Here is an 18,092-nt window from a genome sequence, read left to right on the forward strand (position 1 = left end):
TTCTGAGTGACGTCTGTTTTCTTCTTTTCTAAGTGTCCTGTATTTATATTGCCACATACAAAATACTACACCATATAGTATGTACATTTTAGTGCGTATCTACGATACGCTTCAGAGATAATATTATTTTTTATTTGCATGTTTTATTTATAGCGGTTATTGTTAAATAATGTATTTTATATTTACTGACTACCGTGTAACACTCTCTGTCAATTATAATTTTGATTATATTAAATTATGTAAATTCTATTAAAAAACATATAATAATTGCAATTTATATAAACAAATAAATTATACAAAAAATAATACTTCCTTAACATTAACTTAAAATTTATTTCAGCAAAAAAAGGTAGCTGCAGAATCGAGCGGTGGAATTATTTTTGCACGTTCGATTATTAACAGGAGTATTAATTATGTCGAATTACCTTTATTATAATTAAAATGAGAAAAATTATAATCGTTTTTATAGGACTATAAATTGAGACTACGCAATAAAATTGTATAGTTTAAGGGGCTGAACTGAGGAGGGCGTAACAGAATATTTTTCAAGAGTAGCTTCTATATTCCAAAGTGTACTATAATTATCTTTGATTGTTTTAGTCTTTGACAAACTTTAAACTACAATAAATAATCAAAATCTGTGGCTATCCGAAATCAACACAATGGATTCGGCGGGGGATTGGTGTTTGATCGAAAGCGATCCTGGAGTTTTTACAGAACTCATAAAAAAATTTGGTGTAACAGGAGCACAGGTGGAAGAAATGTGGACAATCGATGATGGAATATTTGAAAATTTGCGACCAGTTCATGGACTCATTTTCCTTTTTAAATATGTTCAACATGAAGAACCTACTAATCCTGTTGTGACCGATGATCGTCTTCAAAAAATTTTCTTCGCAAAACAGGTAATTAATAATGCTTGTGCCACACAAGCAGTAATTAGTTTATTATTAAACTGCAACCATCCTGATATTCACTTAGGTCCAGAACTGACTATGTTGAAAGAATTTAGTATGTCATTTGATCCTAAAATGCGTGGGCTTACGCTCAGTAATTCACAAACAATACGTGCATCCCATAATTCTATGGCCCAACAGACTTTTTTTGAGTTTGACAGTAAAACTCCAAAAACAAAGGAAGAAGATGCATACCACTTCATTGGCTACATACCAATAGATGGTCGTTTATATGAATTGGATGGACTACGGGATGGCCCTATTGATCATGGTCCTGTAGGTCCAGATCAGGACTGGCTGGATGTTGTACGCCCAATTATATTGAAAAGAATCAACACCTACACTGAGGGAGAAATCCATTTTAATCTTATGGCATTGGTATCTAACCGAAAGATGATATATGAACGTCAGATAGATGAGTTAATAACTGAAAATCATATGCTTGGTATGGATTCTGGAGATATTGAAAATGAAGTGAGAAGACTAAAGATGCTAATTGAGTATGAAGATATAAAAATGCACAAATACCAGCAGGAGATGATACGACGCCGACACAACTACATGCCATTTATAATAACATTACTAACAATATTGGCAGAGGATAAACAGCTTGTGCCTTTAATTGAAAAGACTAAAGAGCGCATGGCTAAGAAGGGCCAGAAGAAGAGAGTATAACATGAGAAAAGGGCGGGTGCAGCGCCCGCCCGCGAGCGCCCGGCTCGCTCTTCCTCACAGTCGAGCCCCTCGCGGGTTTTGCCCGACTCTGAGAATATGTACACTCTCGCCGACCTTGATGCCATATTCACTGAACCCCAGGCTTCAGGTGTTCCACGTGCACAACCAGAATTGACCACCTCCAATGGTTCCACTCAACAAAACATTGATTTGGCTCTTATGGAGCCAGATGAAATTCTAAAAGACGTCATTTTGCCTCCCTCTTTTGACCGAAACAATATTTTTGATGTTCAAAGTATGGTTGACGACAATTTTCTTGAAGTGGACGAGATAGCGCGGGACGATCTGCTTGCTGCTGATGAATTTGATGTCAGCAAATTTTTTAATTTACCAGACAATAAGCCTAGAACCAATAAGGACCCTGATAATTAATGTTTTGCATTTCAATATTTCTTTGCTCTTTAATTTTTCTGTAATGAATAAGCACATATTAAATTTAAAGTGTCTTGTTCTGTGGTCATATAGAGGGAAAAAAATAAATTAACATAAAATTCATAGATAACTTTGATCAATGTAATAATTTGTGATATGCCAAAACCTGTAAGCATTGCACACTACAATAAAAGAAAAGAAAATTTAAAATTAAAAACAAGTCTTGTTTATTGTTTGCTTTTAATGTTTACATAACACTCTTATATTGTTTAATCAGCTCCAGCAATATATTTTTGTCCATCACTATTTGTTTACATGCATCTATAAGTTTAGATAGTGGTGTATATTTCCGTAGAACTTGTTCATTTCCTATTGCTATAAACTTGTGTTTTGCTCTAGTAACGCAAACTGCTAAACGGCGTTGGTCGTTTAAGACTTCACCATCCTGTAAACATGAAAAATCTTTGTTTTCATTTTGCAACTGCTAAATTTTTCTCTGATAAAAACGCCCCGAGAATATGGCTAGTTTAAGCCCTAGCCCACAAGTCCGAACTTGGGATTTAGGCGCCAATGAATCAACGGCATGACAATTTCGGAAGCAATTACGGATCTAATTAAAAAGTCATACGAGATACGCTGAACTTGGTACTGACCTTAACTTTATCATCAAATGAATTCCTTTTAGTACATGAGTATATGATGACAGATTTATCTCGGCCTTGGAATTGATCTACAGTACTGACTTCGACATGCGTTGTCGCAAGCATTTGACGCAATAACGACACTTGATCACGGTATGGTGCTATAACGCCTATGTCTGAGCTTTTGACACCAACCTGGCAATGAACAAATTGCAAATTGTTGAAGAAAGACGTTCTAATTTTGTAATTAGTACAATAAAATTGAACTTTAGTATTGTTAGGGTAATAGCGCACTAGCGGCCAGACGCGCGGCCCGGCCGCAGGGGTTGCGATTTGCAACGCGGCCAAAACTGCGGCTACGATAGTCAGTTGCTTATACAGCGCGCTTCAAAATGGACGTTGAGGAAATAGCAGTGCTTTTGTATCTTAGTAAGAAGCAGAAAAAGAAAAGGAAAAAATATTGGGTCCATCCCTTACTAAGAGAAAGGCGAACAAAGGGATTATTTCATACTTATTTCACCGACCTTCAGCAATATGATGAAAAGTTCTTTAATTATTTGCGGATGAGCAAGTCTTCGTTTGAAGAACTGTTAAGAAAATTAAGTCCATCAATACATAATAAATAATCAATAAATCAGTTATAAATCTTTCCGTGTCCAAAGACATCGCAATGATTACAAAACACGCTGTAGTTCCACAATACGCGCGGCCGCCGCGGCTAGTGCGCGCACACTGCTTATTTAACTACAATGCAATTGATCCCAGTGGCCGCAGCGACCTGCGGCCGAACACGGGCCGCAAATGCGTCGCTTCGATCTCGCTGGCCGCTGCGGCTCGGTGTGGCCGCTGGCCGCGTGCGGCCAGGTGCGCGTGCTGTATGGCGATTTCATACTATGGTTTCTATCTCGATGGCCGCCGCGACCTGGCCGCTGCGGCCTGGCCGCTAGTGCGCTATTGCCCTTAGGATTTTGTTAGTCTAGTTAAGTTGTTTTCATTCATTTCTGCACTTTTGGTTTATTATATTTCTGTCTAGATAAAAATACAAATACAAAAAATAATAACTCAACTGGAATACTTAGATACACGGTTCATAATATATGTATAACACCCCAGATAGACATTTTTAACGACATCCTAAACAAAATACCATTAAATTATAATACCTGTATAAATAGTTTAACTAAGGCGAGAACGACGCATCCTTCATCGGTGTTAGTAAGACCTTTATGGTATTTAGTCTCGATTGGCTGCACATTGAAGAAAAGCGCTGCTTTCTCCACATCTTTACTACAAGCTTCTATTTCCCATGGGTCGAGAGCGGAAAGTTTCTAAAAGTATAAATTGTATGTTGTATTGGTAATTTTAATGTTAAATTTAGGCATTTTTGGGTTTGACAAACACAATAGACTTCAGTCGCTGAACAAACTGAGTTTGTCAAAACACCCGTAATGTCTGTACGGATTTCAAACACCTGTTTAACAGAAAGGAAAAATAAATATTGATTAACGAGACGTAATGAAACTTGATATACCGTAACTATATAGCTATAACTTAATATGTGTAATAAAGCCTAAATAGATCATCATTCTCAAACATCATTCAATTCTTACAATATGACAAGCATCTCGTAAAATGGGAAAAGCACTTGACCGGTTTAATTCTAACAGTGTTATTGCAGCCATTTCGCAGTTACTAATTGTGAAACAATACCGACAAGGACGCAACTATTTCATCTAGCTATATATTAGAGCGAGACAAAACACATGCGAAACGTTGCCATACAACTTAGTTTTTTCGTCGTTTCGCCGCATGCGATTGCGTAGGTGTACTAAAGGCGTTAGGACTCAAATTTGAATATTAATTTTTCTACGTTGTTATAATGTACTGAATCATAAATAAAAAAATATAAATATTAAAAAATTGTGGTAGGTGAACCTGTCTTAATCTAAAGCATGGTTTTATGAGTTTTTTGGCGATAAAAGACAATGTTACATTTTTAGTAACAACCTTACCTCATCATCAATATTCATAGTCGACTTCGCAACAGACTTATTCGCGCACTTTAGTCGTTCATTGTAAGCTACTTTATTAGCGATATCCACTAAGGCCTGGTTCATACGATATTGTAGTTGAAGTGTACATGTCGATTTATCACCCATGAGTCGGTGGAAAAGACTCTCTTCCATTCCTAGTCTCCTGTTCAAACAATTAAATGTCCATCATCAGTTAATAAAACTGTGCCCACGAGAAATTCGAAATTTAATTAAAGGCGTAAGCAATATGATATTTAAAGATTTTTTTAAACAAGAAAACTTGACCTCGAAAAGTCTTCATAGTCTTGTTAGATATTTTTTACTAATAAGTACTCGTTATCATAACGGTTCCAGTTGTAGTATAATCTACTATAGTATTATATCAAATCTGTAGTATTCATTATTTCATTTAGTAGTTCAAAATAAGCTAGATTTAGTATCCCGTTTTCACTGGTTCTATGTTTAGGAAATAAGTAATATCATATGTTTCCTACAGAAGAATTTTGATTTATATTTAGATCCCTAACCATTTACATTTCAAATTGTAGCAACTTTGAAAATTAATAAAGAAAATGTTACTGCAAACCACGTTAAAATTTAAAAACGAAAGTTAAATGAAATAATATTTTATTCTTACCTAGCAGATTTACTTTTAACAACAGGTGGCAATTGTTCTGGGTCTCCAACAAGGACAAAACGCTTTGCAGCAAGAAGAGGTCGTATTACTGTGCATTGTAACACCTGTAAAAAAAAATATTATATAAATGGAAATGGGAATGCCACGTACGCCTAATATAGATTTGATATAAAAACAAAAACTTACCTGAGTGGCTTCATCTACTATGCAGACATCGAAAGTTGTTCTAGAAAGAAGGGCGTGATTGGCGCCCAGACAAGTCACACCAACTACATCCTGAAAAAATATATTCCTGACGTTCTTATAAGCTACACGAAAAAATAAATGTTTTTTTTTATATAGAATAGGGGGCAAACGGGCAGGAGGCTCACCTGATGTTAAGTGATACCGCCGCCCATGGACACTGAATGCCAGAGGGCTCGCCAGAGCGTTGCCGGCCTGTTAAGAATTGGTACGCTCTTTTCTTGAAGGACCCTAAGGCGTTATATACATATACCGAGACAGATCGGCACCTGTCATGTACTTATAGATCTCTCTTTGTCTATAAAAATCTCGATGTCCAAAAATCGCTCTGAGCTATAATGTAAGACGTTAAATTTTTTTCTAAATGCTCCATTTATATCAGACACTCGTCCTTAATTTTTGTATTAGGCATTCAGTTACAAAAAACTGTTGAGCAATTACTTATTCATTGACGTAAGTGTTTTAACGTGTTGAATTAATCGTAAATCATATGGCATACGGTAAGATTCAGTAATAATAATAATAAGTCTTTATTCATTTAAGTTAAGATTCAGTAACGAGACTTATTGTTAAGTTTGACTCCTGTACGTCAAATAATGGTCGCTTAGGCTCGTTTCTGAATCATTCTTAAATTTAAAGCGGAAATTAATATTATGCGAGGTGAATTGAACGCCAAGATAAATACCATAGAGTCATATAATTTTGACAATTCTTCTGAAGTATTGCAGTTTTTGGTAAGGGTAGCCTCCGATTTAGCAGCCAGATTATGAGCGACGCGTGATGACGATCCTAATCTCATTATTTTCAGTGACTCCGGCAACCTAGTTTAATAAAAAAAATATTTGTCATAAATAAAATGATTTAGTCAAAACTAGCAAGATATTATGGTGAGAGAACGTTGCGGTATTTGCTACCACGGCTAATAAATAGTCTACCCAAGCAGATAATAGATAGCCTAACACTAACCAACATAAACTCTAAATTAAAAAACTACTTTTACATGTATTTGTCGCGCTCCTAAACAAGACTGATATGGTTACATTAATACAAACCACAGCGGTTTTCTAATGTAACATTTTGTGATACATTATATTATTTTCTAAAATAAAGGAAAAAAATGATATATCTATATAAATTTACCTTAAGCTGTATTTCATCCATGAGCGAAATGAAACAAAAATTAAAAAGATGTACTGTCTTTTTCATAGAGATAAAAAATGTCTTTAATTTTTAAGTAATACGGATAAAACTTTCTATAGTTATTATATATTTAAAGTATGCTATAATAAATCTCTAAAGAAACAATAACTAAGTTTAACTAGCTAAAGCTTACAGTTTCGTTTATTTTGATTTGTTTATCTTTATTTATTATTATTTTTAACGTATTAGTATTTTTATTATATCCAAAGTATAATGTATGAAAAATAGTAACAAATGAAAATCTATTACCATTGCACTTATGCGCAGGGTAATAAGGGCAAAAATAAATTGAAAGAAAAAAATCGGTCTTAGGTAAATAAAGTACCGTTATTATTGTCATGGTCATGTTTAGTAAGAAATTGTAACCAATAACCATGGTAACACTACCTATAGGCTGCGACTTTAAACGACTAAAATATTGTTTATGATAAAACTCCAATAAAAACTAAGTAGGTCCCAAAAATCCTACCTGGTCAAAACTGTATCGACGGCGGAGTGTGTGTGCGCAGTAACTAGGACACGCTGTTTAAGACACACAAGCATTTGTATGAGAACACTAATTGTTTGTGTTTTACCTGAAATTAAGTTAAAAATACATTATGAACATGACATTCGTCTAAGAACTATTAATGAATATGACTAAGCGTACGCTAAATAAAATATGCGTCAATTAATACAGTTGTATGTCTGTATGTCTGATCAGTGTTAGACTAGACGAAGGCCTCAACCCAAACGTCGTTCGTTCATACCCCAGCTATGTTCCATTGAATTGTTTTATGTACACTAGCTACTTGCTCACACAGTAGACAACATCGTGAGCAAACCTGTAGACTCAAACATGTATGCATATCAGGCGAAGGCGAAAGGTTTGCCTATGTAAAAAATATCGATGAATCATAAACAGAGGCCAAGACTGTGAGTTATCGGTTGTATTTGTCTAATAGTTCAAATTAAAGATATATTTAGGTATAAACAAATAATATATTTATTATTATCTATAGCTACGAGGCATTCTCGCCTAAGTTAATTATAATTAAATTAATAATTATTTGTGTATATTAATATAAATATAATACATACCCGTGCCAGGCAACCCCTGTAATAACACATAGTCGTTACAAGATAATGCTTTTAAAACTGCCCGTTGTTGTTCGATGTTCAAATTTCGCATTAGTTTCGATCCCAATCTACCCACTTCCCGTGGCAACTTCTCTATGAATTCTGGCTCATCTTTTTCAATGATAAGTCTACAAATTTCAATAACGTACAACTTAAAAGCAAGTAAATATCACTAATAATTAAATTTAAAATACGGTTTGAGACCTACCCTCTTTCATAGTTAAAAATATATGACACTCATCTACCTATAAGTACAAAAATCTCTAACGATTTAAATATTAAGAAGAAATTTATCATAATACACTAAAAGTTATACACGGCATACACAAATTATACTACTAATTTCAAATAATTCTAGAACAAAATTATTAATTAACATTATTTACTTTCGTAATCGCAGTGCACGATCGCTATCTTCCATAAGTACTCCCAAATTCGTTAAATTTTGTACAGTAGTGGCGTATGATTCATATGTGTCTATGTGAAAAACTGTATTTTTGTTATGTCGTAAGCTGAGGTTCCTGAAACAATATACAATGAGGAAAAATAATGCATAATGTGCAACAGTAGACAAGACACGAGTCTTATTAGGTAGCAATAAAATATTACTAACAACTGAACTAAAAGCGAAGAATAAGTCAAATAACAAATATTCTAAATTAATTTTTATATCGATACATTATTGGACCATATACACATAATGGTACTTAAGCAAATAAATAATAATTATTACATTTTAAACTTGACCCCCAAAAATTGTTTATTATAAAATATCTACAAAAAAGCTTCATACAATCTGCTGAGCCGTTTTTAAGGAGTAAATATCACAAACATAGTAACGCGATTTAAGGAAATCCTTGTAAAATTATTATGTATATAATATGTAGTATATAACATGGACAATACAGGACAATACAGGATATGCATTAACTACCATACAGTTATACCGCTGTAAATGTTTAACACCCGCTACGAAGGATAAAAAATCTATTATGATATGTATTCATATAAAAATTCAATACAAATTTAGCACATGACAAAAATAGTTTAATCCAAAAAAATGGTGCAACGGCAGTCGCGAATATGCGATTATATAAACTTATAGGGAAGCAATAACAATTTATTTTAAAAGTAGAATTATCGTACCTCTCTAAATTAATATGTAATTCAGTCTTAGTGGTAAGTGTTACTACACCCGCTGCAATCCACGGTCGGGCATCCAAACTCACTATTGAAAATTCCCCTTCTTTTGGTCCTTTCAGCGGATGGTTTTCAATATCTACAGTAAAATAATGTATTAAGAAAGAGCATTAATCAAACGCTAATATGTAACTAAGTTTGAACTATGTTATCCTGGGTGCGATCATTAACATTTAAAGATTTTTTAACTCGAATAAACCTATGAATAATATTAATGTAAGCCTGATTGACAGCAGATATTCTTTTTTCAAATTATTCAAAACCGGTTGGGACCGAAAATGAAAGAATTTTGCGTTCTGACGAAAATTTATTATTTTTATTTATTTACTATAATAGAAATCCCCTGCATCCACAGCTCGTCTCAGTAGACTTATGGTAATAGGTTGTGAGCACGGCGAGTGCAGAAATATATTTTGTTATTTTTTACTTGTGAATGCAAATATATTAATTATTGAAAGTTATTATCTGCTTTAACGTCTGTTCTCTATGACACTACATCTTAAGTGGAAAACGTTCCACTTAAGATGTAGTGTCATAGACTACGCACTTTGGAATGCTTCTAATACATATCTGTAACTAAATTCTTGTATAACTGTTTTGGTGGGTATGTTTAGTTAGTTCCTGAAATAAAAACATTTTATTATATTTTACAAACCTTTATTCATCTTTTCGAATACATGTGCGTACCTATCATCTAGTCTTTTGACCGAGATGAGTTTTAAATTCGCAGAACAAGTGCCGCGTTGCGCTCTGAAATTACAATACTATTCAATTTTGTCACGCAATTATAAATACAAATGTTTCTGGAAGCCAAAGTTGGGACTATTTAATCATATGTGTCTGATAAGACTCAAATTAAAAATTAATTCTAGCAACACCGTTTAGTCAATTAATAAATCTTTAGGTTGCACTATTTTGACTGCAAATTTGATTTGTTGGCTAACATGATTATCATCTTTAAAAACTAGGAAAATTTAAAGGGGTGGAGAGTTAATGAATATAATATATTACCGGTTTTCAGGTGATACCGTCCATAATGCATGTAACGGTGAATTTGACATTTGAGCCATTTCCTCTAACTTCAACAAACTCGTCCAATGTAAGAAATACGATACATGAGTGGATGACAAATGACCTAGTGCTGTATCTCGCAGCTTCGCTAACGGGTGCGTTTCAGAGACAATGACGTCATTAGTGTGCCTAGAATGAGTATGTATGTAATCTTAAGTTATAAGATTCGTAGAATCGTGTTTTTTTTGTTGGAATTCGTAGTTGATGCGTAGGGTAGCTAACTAGATATATTACACTGTTACAAGAAAATTATTTAAAAATACGAAATCCAAATTTATTACAACAACAACATGCATTACTAGAATGTTAACTTTGGTATTTCTCCGTAGAAGAATACTTACCACAAGTGGAGAGAACAAATTGTTAAATATGGACACTTAGAACATGCGTTGTGATGATGTACTGGCTCCGGTAAACTTTGTTGTAACATCTTAGCCGCGTCTTCTATATCCATTAATTCTATAAGATAATACATTAAAATTTAACCCCGTGCATGATATAGAAAGTGGAAGCAAAGCAAAATTAAGTCACGACAAGTATTTGGCAAAATTAAGAGTGTTTTATGATCCGCTGAGGAATTGATAAATGATTTTGAAATAGATAATAAATAATGCTCTTAAAAACTAAATCTAACTAGTAACGCAACAGGGCCTAAACAACACGAAAAATAATATTATATTGAAAACCAAGTCGGTATATTAAATACGATATTTTTAAGCATTACGATAAGGAATACTTGGGACAATATTTCTAGACTTTTTATTAAATGGTGCGCAAAAATACAATGAGAATTTATTTTCGGAATATGCTTTGAATACTTTAAATACCTGTTTTGACACTTTGCGGTCCGGAAGCAAGATGCTGAACAAGCTCATTCCGCAACAGTAAGAGATCTCGTCGTTCTGGGTAGCCGCAACTGACTTCTCTCACATCCACTTGTTCCCTATAAGAATTAGTCGTTATTATTAAGGCCTTCAACGTATAGAACATGAGCTAAAGGTTAGCTGCGACATCTATTTTGGTTTCAAATCCAAAGACCATTTCACGGCTTCACCGTAAGGACAAATTTAATTCAAACAAACAAACAAAAATATCTTTATTCAACAAGTACACTTATGAACGTCAAAAAAAATTAAATTAATTGTGAATTTACATTTACTGCCAGTTCTCAAATCAAGGGCGTAGAACGGAAGAGAAGAACTGGCAATAAACTCTCCGCCACTCTTTTTAATCGCCAAGTTTTTTTTGCAGGTATCACGAAACGAAATTACATGGTTAAATCGAAGCTGTTCATCCAACAATGATATGGTCGAGAATGATAATGAACCATGTTCAAACAATTGAACATTAAATTCTGATAATTATCAGATCTTCATAGACATCGAATGTCGCGACGTTTCTGTCTTAGCTCGTAAACCTTGGTCTTGGGCAACATAGACAGCCACTCTTTTTTATATGAAAAATAAAACAAAAATTCTACAAGCCAAATGACTTATTAGCCAAGGCTTACTCAGCTTTCATACAATAATTCGCACTCACTTCAAATACAGCAACAGGCCCCTTTGAATTGTAATAGCTGGGTCTTCATTCCGTTGTATACTCATCATCATACCATACAGAACCAGTTGGCCACGATGTTCAACTGAGCCAGACGCTTTACCACTCTTCAATTCCAATGGAACTATTTCGCTTGACTCGCCTTAACATAATATAAAATCACTTATTTTATTTGGTTGAAGCGCATTATAAATAAGCAGGTAAAATAATGAACGGCTTTTAATAATTGCTTTTGTTAATCTACTATCTATAAAAGAGTTACATACTACTACAATTATGGATTACTACAATAATCGCAGAATATTTTAGAAAATTAAATGCGATAACCTATGATAAAGCTAGATGCGACTTAACGTTTCGTAGACGGAAACTAACATTGCTAATCTTGCGTATGTAAAACAGATATTTATATATCAATATACAATTTATCACTCTTCCTACCTCTCTTAAGCCTACCTTTTTTGTCATGGATGGTTACTTGTAATGTTGCGTCTATTTTTCCTTTCAGTCCCAACTCTGGGCAACACATATTTTCTTCTATGTCTAAAACGTTTTCTATTCTGCCATTCCATTTAGGTTTATTGTGCTGTAAAGTGAAAATTGCAACATTAGCTATAACGAGAAAAGATATTCAACGAATGTTCAGAAAAACATAAAATATATAAGGAGCAGAAGTGTGTTAGGCTAGCACACTAAACTGAATCGCGTCAAGTTTTTATATTTTTTTATAAGATTTCAATACAAATATCAACAAAGTTTCGAGTTATTGTGGCTATTCAAAGACAATAAATTAAATTAATAAAGAACAATTTATAAAAATATTAATAAAGTTTTCATTTGTTAAGATTAACTTTAAACTAAAAATAAAATCATTACAAACCATCTGATTTTTACTGTAATATGTCTGCATAAAATCTTGTAGAGGTGTTATGTATTGTTCCATATTAGTTTTGGCTTCCGTTTCAGTAATACCAGCGTCATATAACATGTGTAGTGATTCGTTTATTATATCTGCACATGACTGGCGCAGGTCAGATGCTTTTCTAATATTCTGTGTAAGGGCTTTTTGTACCAACTCATGTATTAAAATCCCAATTGTCATCTATGAATGAAAAAAACTATAATTAATATATAAGTAATACAGGGTGTCCCAAAAGTCGACGTCAAGTCGAAATTTTCTGATAGGTAATGCCACACCAGTTATGAGAAAAATAAAGCTAATTGCCAAACTGGAGTAGTACATTTTTTTTTCAGGCCGATCAGTTGAAGTAGTGCGAAAATTAATTTTGAAAACTTGGTAAGGTATAAAATGACATTTTCCTAACAGTTGGAGTGATCGGCACAGGGTTTAGAATCATAGGTTACATAAAGCACTATTCGGGATGACGTAAGAGAAAAAAAATTGGCAAAAAGTAAATATTTGTAACAACAGGAATGAAAAAACTGTCACATGGTGTACATTTTCTGGAATAAAAGTAAAATTTCCATAACTTCAAAAATACATGACTTAATTTTTTTTTTTAATTTTTCTGATAACTGGTGTGGCATTACCTAACAGAAAATTTCGACTTGACGTCGACTTTTGGGACGATATAATATACAGGATATTATAAAACTGTTAAGTAATGTATCTACATTTAATGAAAACACACGCGTGGTGACGCACGCTGTAAAGCACGCGAATGGTCGGGCTTTATTTTATTATGTAAAATAATTATAAGTTTATAATAATACATAGCTACAATCAGTTAAAAAAGTGTTTTCTTTAAATGTGTAAAAGTTATGTTAATAAAAGGTAATACTAATGTATCCACATTTTTTTTTATATAACAGGGGGCAAACGGGCAGGAGGCTCACCTGATGTTAAGTGATACCGCCGCTCATGGACACACACATATCAAGAGAGAAGAAAATACAGAGGTACTAATGATATATTAAGGAGGAAAAATTTTACTTGTATATTTAAGGGTATTTATGCATTTTATAAACTTATTTTATCTACTTACTGCAACATTAGCGGAGTCTATTCCTTTCCAACGTTCTTGAAGTACTGCCTTTCTCTTGCAAAAAACTCCAGCAACTACACTGGTAGTAGATATAAGATGATCTGGTCTCAAAGATAACAATCCATAGTTATTGTTTACAAAATACTGACCCGCTGAATTTTTAGATGCTAATATACTTATTATTTCCCCAGATTGAATTGGAGTGTTCATCCTGAATAGTATAAATATTACATATGATAATTATTCTTAAATACTACCTTAAAAACCATATTGTATTCCTCCACCAGTTGCATAATTAGTACCTAGAATGTTTTTATTCTTGTTTTATATATTTTATAATAATTTCAATATTATGTAATACTGTGAGAATAACAATAAACAAATTCTCATGGTAAAATTTTATGGTAATATTTACAAATGCTCTGATCTGAATCTTTGTGCTACTAAAAGCTAGGAAATTCTAATGGAGTTGGTCCATTTCCATAAGGCACTACATACTCAATATTAAATCACCTGTACATGTTTGTGACATGATCTTACATACCATAACATAACACAGTAATTCTTGTCAAATTGATGTTAACTGTGTTTAAAATATTATACTTTCTTTCTTCTACTGTAAATGTACAACCACACTATATTTCTTTAGTCAAGATAAAAATAATTTTTTATTCAATTGTACACAGATTTTAATATACATACCAGACTCCCTCAATACTGCAAGTGCATTGATTGTCAACATTATTCTTCAATCTCAGTTCCAGTTTTGTAGGATGAGACATCACTGATAAAACCTCACACCTTTGCATAATAGTTAGATCTAAGTCTTCCCTAGTATCCTATAATACAAAATAATGACATACACAGGTGATTTAGCAAACATTTCTGATACATTACATTCATTTCACAGATAAGAGGGATAAGAGGCTTACCTCATTAAGTTGATTTAAATCCCATTCATCAGCAAAGAGGTCTGTATTCTCTCCAGCAATATCAAATTCTAACAATTTGATAGTGGAACCACATTTGGATGGTGAACTCTCCTCTCTACTTTTATTTCTGCATTTTCCTTAAATAATATGTTTTATTTATAATTAGAGATTCATCTTTATTTTAAAAGATTATATTTATGTCTAATATAATATATTATGTTAAAAAAAATACTGTACTAACTTCTTGGGCTCTTTTCAACTAACGATTTTGGGCTAAATGATCGACTTTGTCCATTCTTACTACATTTCTCAGGAGTTCTCAATAATTTCATAGAAGACAATTCTGATTCAATATTTTTACAGGATAATTTGCTTTTATCATGATTTTCATTGTATATAGCAGTTAATGGTGATCGTCTATTCAAAGCACTATCATTGCTACACGATTTGTCAACAAGATCATCTAAAACGGATTTGTCTAAAACTGTTTTAGTATCCTCAACTAAACATTTTTTTTGGATTTTACACCTTTTTACATGATTTTCAATTATATTTTCTTTTATTGGAGAGAATTTTGCTGTCGAATTACAGATTGACTCGACTAAAACAGGTGATGTTGCTTTACGTTTCACGAAATTTAGTTCTTGCTTCACAGGGATTGATTGGGTAGAACTACAATTATTAGGAGCGGCCTTAAAAAAATGTGTTATCGCCTTTTGACCCTTGGAAGACTGTGTCTGCGACTGAAAATGTATTAAATCGTTATAATAATCCATATTAATAAAGTCAAATTGAATAAAAACGTTTTTTGTAACGTACTTTCTTCACACTCAAAACCTTCGGCATAATTAAAATTTTCTAGATTTGGTCTTGACTAAATTATACATATATTATTTTCTTCTTTAACTTAACATTTACTTTTACTTATTTCAAAAATATAAATTACACCCGACGTACATATCGATTTACGAATCACCGATTCTGATAATAATAACTAATTAGTAACATACTAACTTAAAACCCTATAGTAGGTTTACTCTATGCCAACAGACAACAGCTGATAACTGACAATTAATCACATACATATTTGTCAGTGCTTAGTTTCAACACAGCATAAACTTTTGACTTTAGTTTACTTTAAAACGTGACAGCTGACAATTTATATCTATAGAGAAAACTCTAATATAGTGAAAATTCAAAACAAAACGTGTGTAAAGGTTAGACTTATGTTGTTTTTTGTAAAAACATATTTCGAGTTAAAATTCCTATTATTGAATTAAAAATATGTCACGAAGGCCAGAACATCAAGCTCCTCCTGAACTGGTAAAAAAATTAATTGTATCTACAAATGTCTAATAAAGTTAATTATTAAGCATACATTTTACGTACTTTCAGTTTTACAATGAAGAGGAAGCCCGAAAATATACACAAAAGTAAGCGCGTAATACTACTCTTAGATTTTATTATAAATTAAGTATATTAATTAAAATGTCTTTTACCAATTCACAATTTTTGTTCAGTTCTAGAATAATAGATATTCAGGCACAAATGACTGAACGGTGTATAGAACTATTGCTACTACCAGAAGATACTCCTTGTTTGCTTCTGGATATTGGGTGTGGATCAGGATTATCGGGCACAGTACTTGAAGAAAATGGTCATATGTGGATTGGTATGGATATTTCTCAAGCAATGTTGGGTAAGTCATTTCAATATTAATACAAACACATTTTTAAAAGGTAGTATGTATATAAACTTGTATTTGCAATTATTATTAACTGGTTTTTTTACAGATGTTGCACTAGAAAGGGAAATTGAGGGAGATGTAGTATTATCAGATATGGGTGAAGGTGTACCATTTAGACCAGGCAGTTTTGATGGGGCAGTCTCAGTATCAGCTCTTCAGTGGTTATTTAATGCTGACAAAAAGTGTCATCAGCCTGTCAAGAGATTATATACATTTTTCAGTACATTATATGCCGCCTTGGTAAGTATTTATGTTAATATTTGTATGTATATTAAATAAAGAGCCTTATATTATTTGGTTCTTCATTAAAATTATAATTTAACTTTGGGTTTTCAGTCAAGATCTGCTAGAGCAGTATTCCAGTTCTATCCAGAAAATGAGAGCCAACTAAATCTTTTGACATCACAAGCAATGAAAGCTGGTTTTTATGGAGGTGTTGTGGTGGACTTCCCAAATTCAGCTAAAGCTAAAAAATTCTTCTTAGTCCTTATGACCGGTGGAGCTGCTCCATTGCCAAAAGCTTTAGGTAGTATTATTTATAATTGTTAAATTATTATTATTTACTGCAGCTTCAAATTTACATACCATTTTTATTAGGTACTGAAGAAGAAGATAATAGTCTAGAAGTAAAATATGCCAGAAGAGAAGCTTCAAAGAAGTTACGGGGTAAACCTTTAAAAAATACAAAGGCTTGGTTGTTAGAGAAAAAAGAAAGGAGAAGAAAACAAGGCAAAGAAACAAAACCGGATACTAAATATACAGGAAGAAAAAGAAGTGGTCGATTTTAAATAAATATATATTATCTAGTTTCTAAGACTTAATTAAAAGTATATATTTTATCTTTTGATAATATATTTCCACACAGTATCAACACCATGACCTATTGTTTCTATTGGCACCATGTTTGGTAAAGGAAATCTGCATGCAACAATAACAGTTCCATTATTTACTTCCTGTATAACCTTTTTCTCAAATTCTTGCATCATCTGTTCAACTCCAAATATCACTATATTATTATAAGGTTTTAAATCAAAACTCCAAAGATTTTTCTTAAAAAATCTTGTATTTTTATACTGATGGTTAAAGAGTGCTGCCATACGGGAGTAACATACTAACACTGTATTTAGTTCCACTCCATGTGCTTTAAATCCCAATTTTGCCGCTGTGAAAACAATTCGGCCATCACCTGAACCAACATCTAATAAATTCCCAGTGCAACCCTTTAATGCCCTTGTGACTCCTAGCAATTGTTCTGTAGTTGCAGGAACATATGGAAGGCATACTTTTCTAAAAGCTGGCGAAATAAATGGTATACAAATAACACTGACACTAACTGCTAGACCCCCAGTGGCGTATATAAGTGTTTTACCAAAAGTTGAAAGCCTATTATTTTGTTTCGTGTCAGTTTGTTCTAATACACTTAATTCCATGTTGGATGTACATATAAATTCATTGAGAAATTAGAATTTAGAGAATAGAGTACCTTTTAAAAAACTAGTTTCTTATTACTTTTTAGGTTATGTTCATATTCATGATTAGTAACTGAATGAATTAAGATGTTATGACATATGATCATTTGTCAAGAGATATGATGTATTTGGAAACAAAGACCATAGCATGAAATTTAAAAATCTTGCTTAAAT

At 32.8% G+C, this 18,092-nt stretch overlaps 4 protein-coding genes across 5 annotated transcripts; 2 read left to right on the forward strand and 2 right to left on the reverse strand.

The window, feature by feature from the left end:
- Window positions 1–642: 642 nt before the first annotated feature.
- On the forward strand, window positions 643–2,291 carry LOC111004320 (ubiquitin carboxyl-terminal hydrolase isozyme L5). Its single transcript, XM_022275314.2, has one exon. It carries the CDS (start codon window positions 663–665, stop codon window positions 1,629–1,631), a length of 969 nt encoding a protein of 322 aa, XP_022131006.1. The 5' UTR covers window positions 643–662; the 3' UTR covers window positions 1,632–2,291.
- Window positions 2,287–15,720, reverse strand: LOC111004319 (DNA replication ATP-dependent helicase/nuclease DNA2). 2 transcript variants are annotated; one of them, XM_045631000.1, is made up of 24 exons: window positions 15,522–15,720; window positions 14,944–15,445; window positions 14,703–14,839; window positions 14,473–14,609; window positions 13,771–13,981; window positions 12,645–12,866; window positions 12,221–12,350; window positions 11,747–11,906; window positions 11,035–11,150; window positions 10,549–10,666; window positions 10,148–10,336; window positions 9,792–9,886; window positions 9,083–9,215; window positions 8,323–8,457; window positions 7,898–8,064; window positions 7,287–7,392; window positions 6,758–6,763; window positions 6,303–6,438; window positions 5,561–5,650; window positions 5,375–5,478; window positions 4,717–4,900; window positions 3,868–4,032; window positions 2,717–2,899; window positions 2,287–2,508 (listed from the first exon to the last, which is right to left on the reverse strand). In XM_045631000.1, the coding sequence occupies exons 1-24, from the start codon at window positions 15,546–15,548 to the stop codon at window positions 2,311–2,313; spliced, it is 3,651 nt and encodes a 1,216-aa protein (XP_045486956.1). In that variant the 5' UTR covers window positions 15,549–15,720; the 3' UTR covers window positions 2,287–2,310. The 2 variants fall into 2 exon arrangements, with proteins under 2 accessions (XP_045486956.1, XP_045486957.1); XM_045631001.1 differs by lacking the exon at window positions 6,758–6,763 and having other exon boundaries at window positions 15,522–15,719.
- A 156-nt stretch (window positions 15,721–15,876) lies between these two features.
- LOC111004384 (probable 18S rRNA (guanine-N(7))-methyltransferase) lies at window positions 15,877–17,328 on the forward strand. Its single transcript, XM_022275392.2, has 6 exons — window positions 15,877–16,025; window positions 16,098–16,135; window positions 16,223–16,401; window positions 16,496–16,689; window positions 16,786–16,975; window positions 17,047–17,328. Exons 1-6 carry the CDS (start codon window positions 15,987–15,989, stop codon window positions 17,235–17,237), a joined length of 831 nt encoding a protein of 276 aa, XP_022131084.1. The 5' UTR covers window positions 15,877–15,986; the 3' UTR covers window positions 17,238–17,328.
- On the reverse strand, window positions 17,230–18,019 carry LOC111004385 (ATP synthase subunit C lysine N-methyltransferase). The gene has a single exon (XM_022275393.2). It carries the CDS (start codon window positions 17,877–17,879, stop codon window positions 17,286–17,288), a length of 594 nt encoding a protein of 197 aa, XP_022131085.2. The 5' UTR covers window positions 17,880–18,019; the 3' UTR covers window positions 17,230–17,285.
- Between the last annotated feature and the right edge of the window lie 73 nt (window positions 18,020–18,092).

Source organism: Pieris rapae, chromosome 14 (genome assembly GCF_905147795.1).
Source record: "Pieris rapae chromosome 14, ilPieRapa1.1, whole genome shotgun sequence".
Lineage (NCBI taxonomy): Eukaryota > Metazoa > Arthropoda > Insecta > Lepidoptera > Pieridae > Pieris > Pieris rapae.

Bases quoted from the DNA above. Each gene is read 5' to 3' on its own strand.
- LOC111004320 (XM_022275314.2), top strand. From the start codon at position 663: ATGGATTCGGCGGGGGATTGGTGTTTGATCGAAAGCGATCCTGGAGTT.
- LOC111004319 (XM_045631000.1), bottom strand. From the start codon at position 15,548: ATGCCGAAGGTTTTGAGTGTGAAGAAA. The intron at 10,667-11,034 runs GTATTTAAAGTA...ATTATCTTATAG, and splicing joins ACCGCAAAGTGTCAAAACAG to AATTAATGGATATAGAAGAC. The intron at 4,033-4,716 runs GTAAGGTTGTTA...TTATACTTTTAG, and splicing joins CTATGAATATTGATGATGAG to AAACTTTCCGCTCTCGACCC.
- LOC111004384 (XM_022275392.2), top strand. From the start codon at position 15,987: ATGTCACGAAGGCCAGAACATCAAGCTCCTCCTGAACTG. The intron at 16,026-16,097 runs GTAAAAAAATTA...ACGTACTTTCAG, and splicing joins ATCAAGCTCCTCCTGAACTG to TTTTACAATGAAGAGGAAGC. The intron at 16,402-16,495 runs GTAAGTCATTTC...GTTTTTTTACAG, and splicing joins TATTTCTCAAGCAATGTTGG to ATGTTGCACTAGAAAGGGAA.
- LOC111004385 (XM_022275393.2), bottom strand. From the start codon at position 17,879: ATGGAATTAAGTGTATTAGAACAAACTGACACGAAACAAAATAATAGG.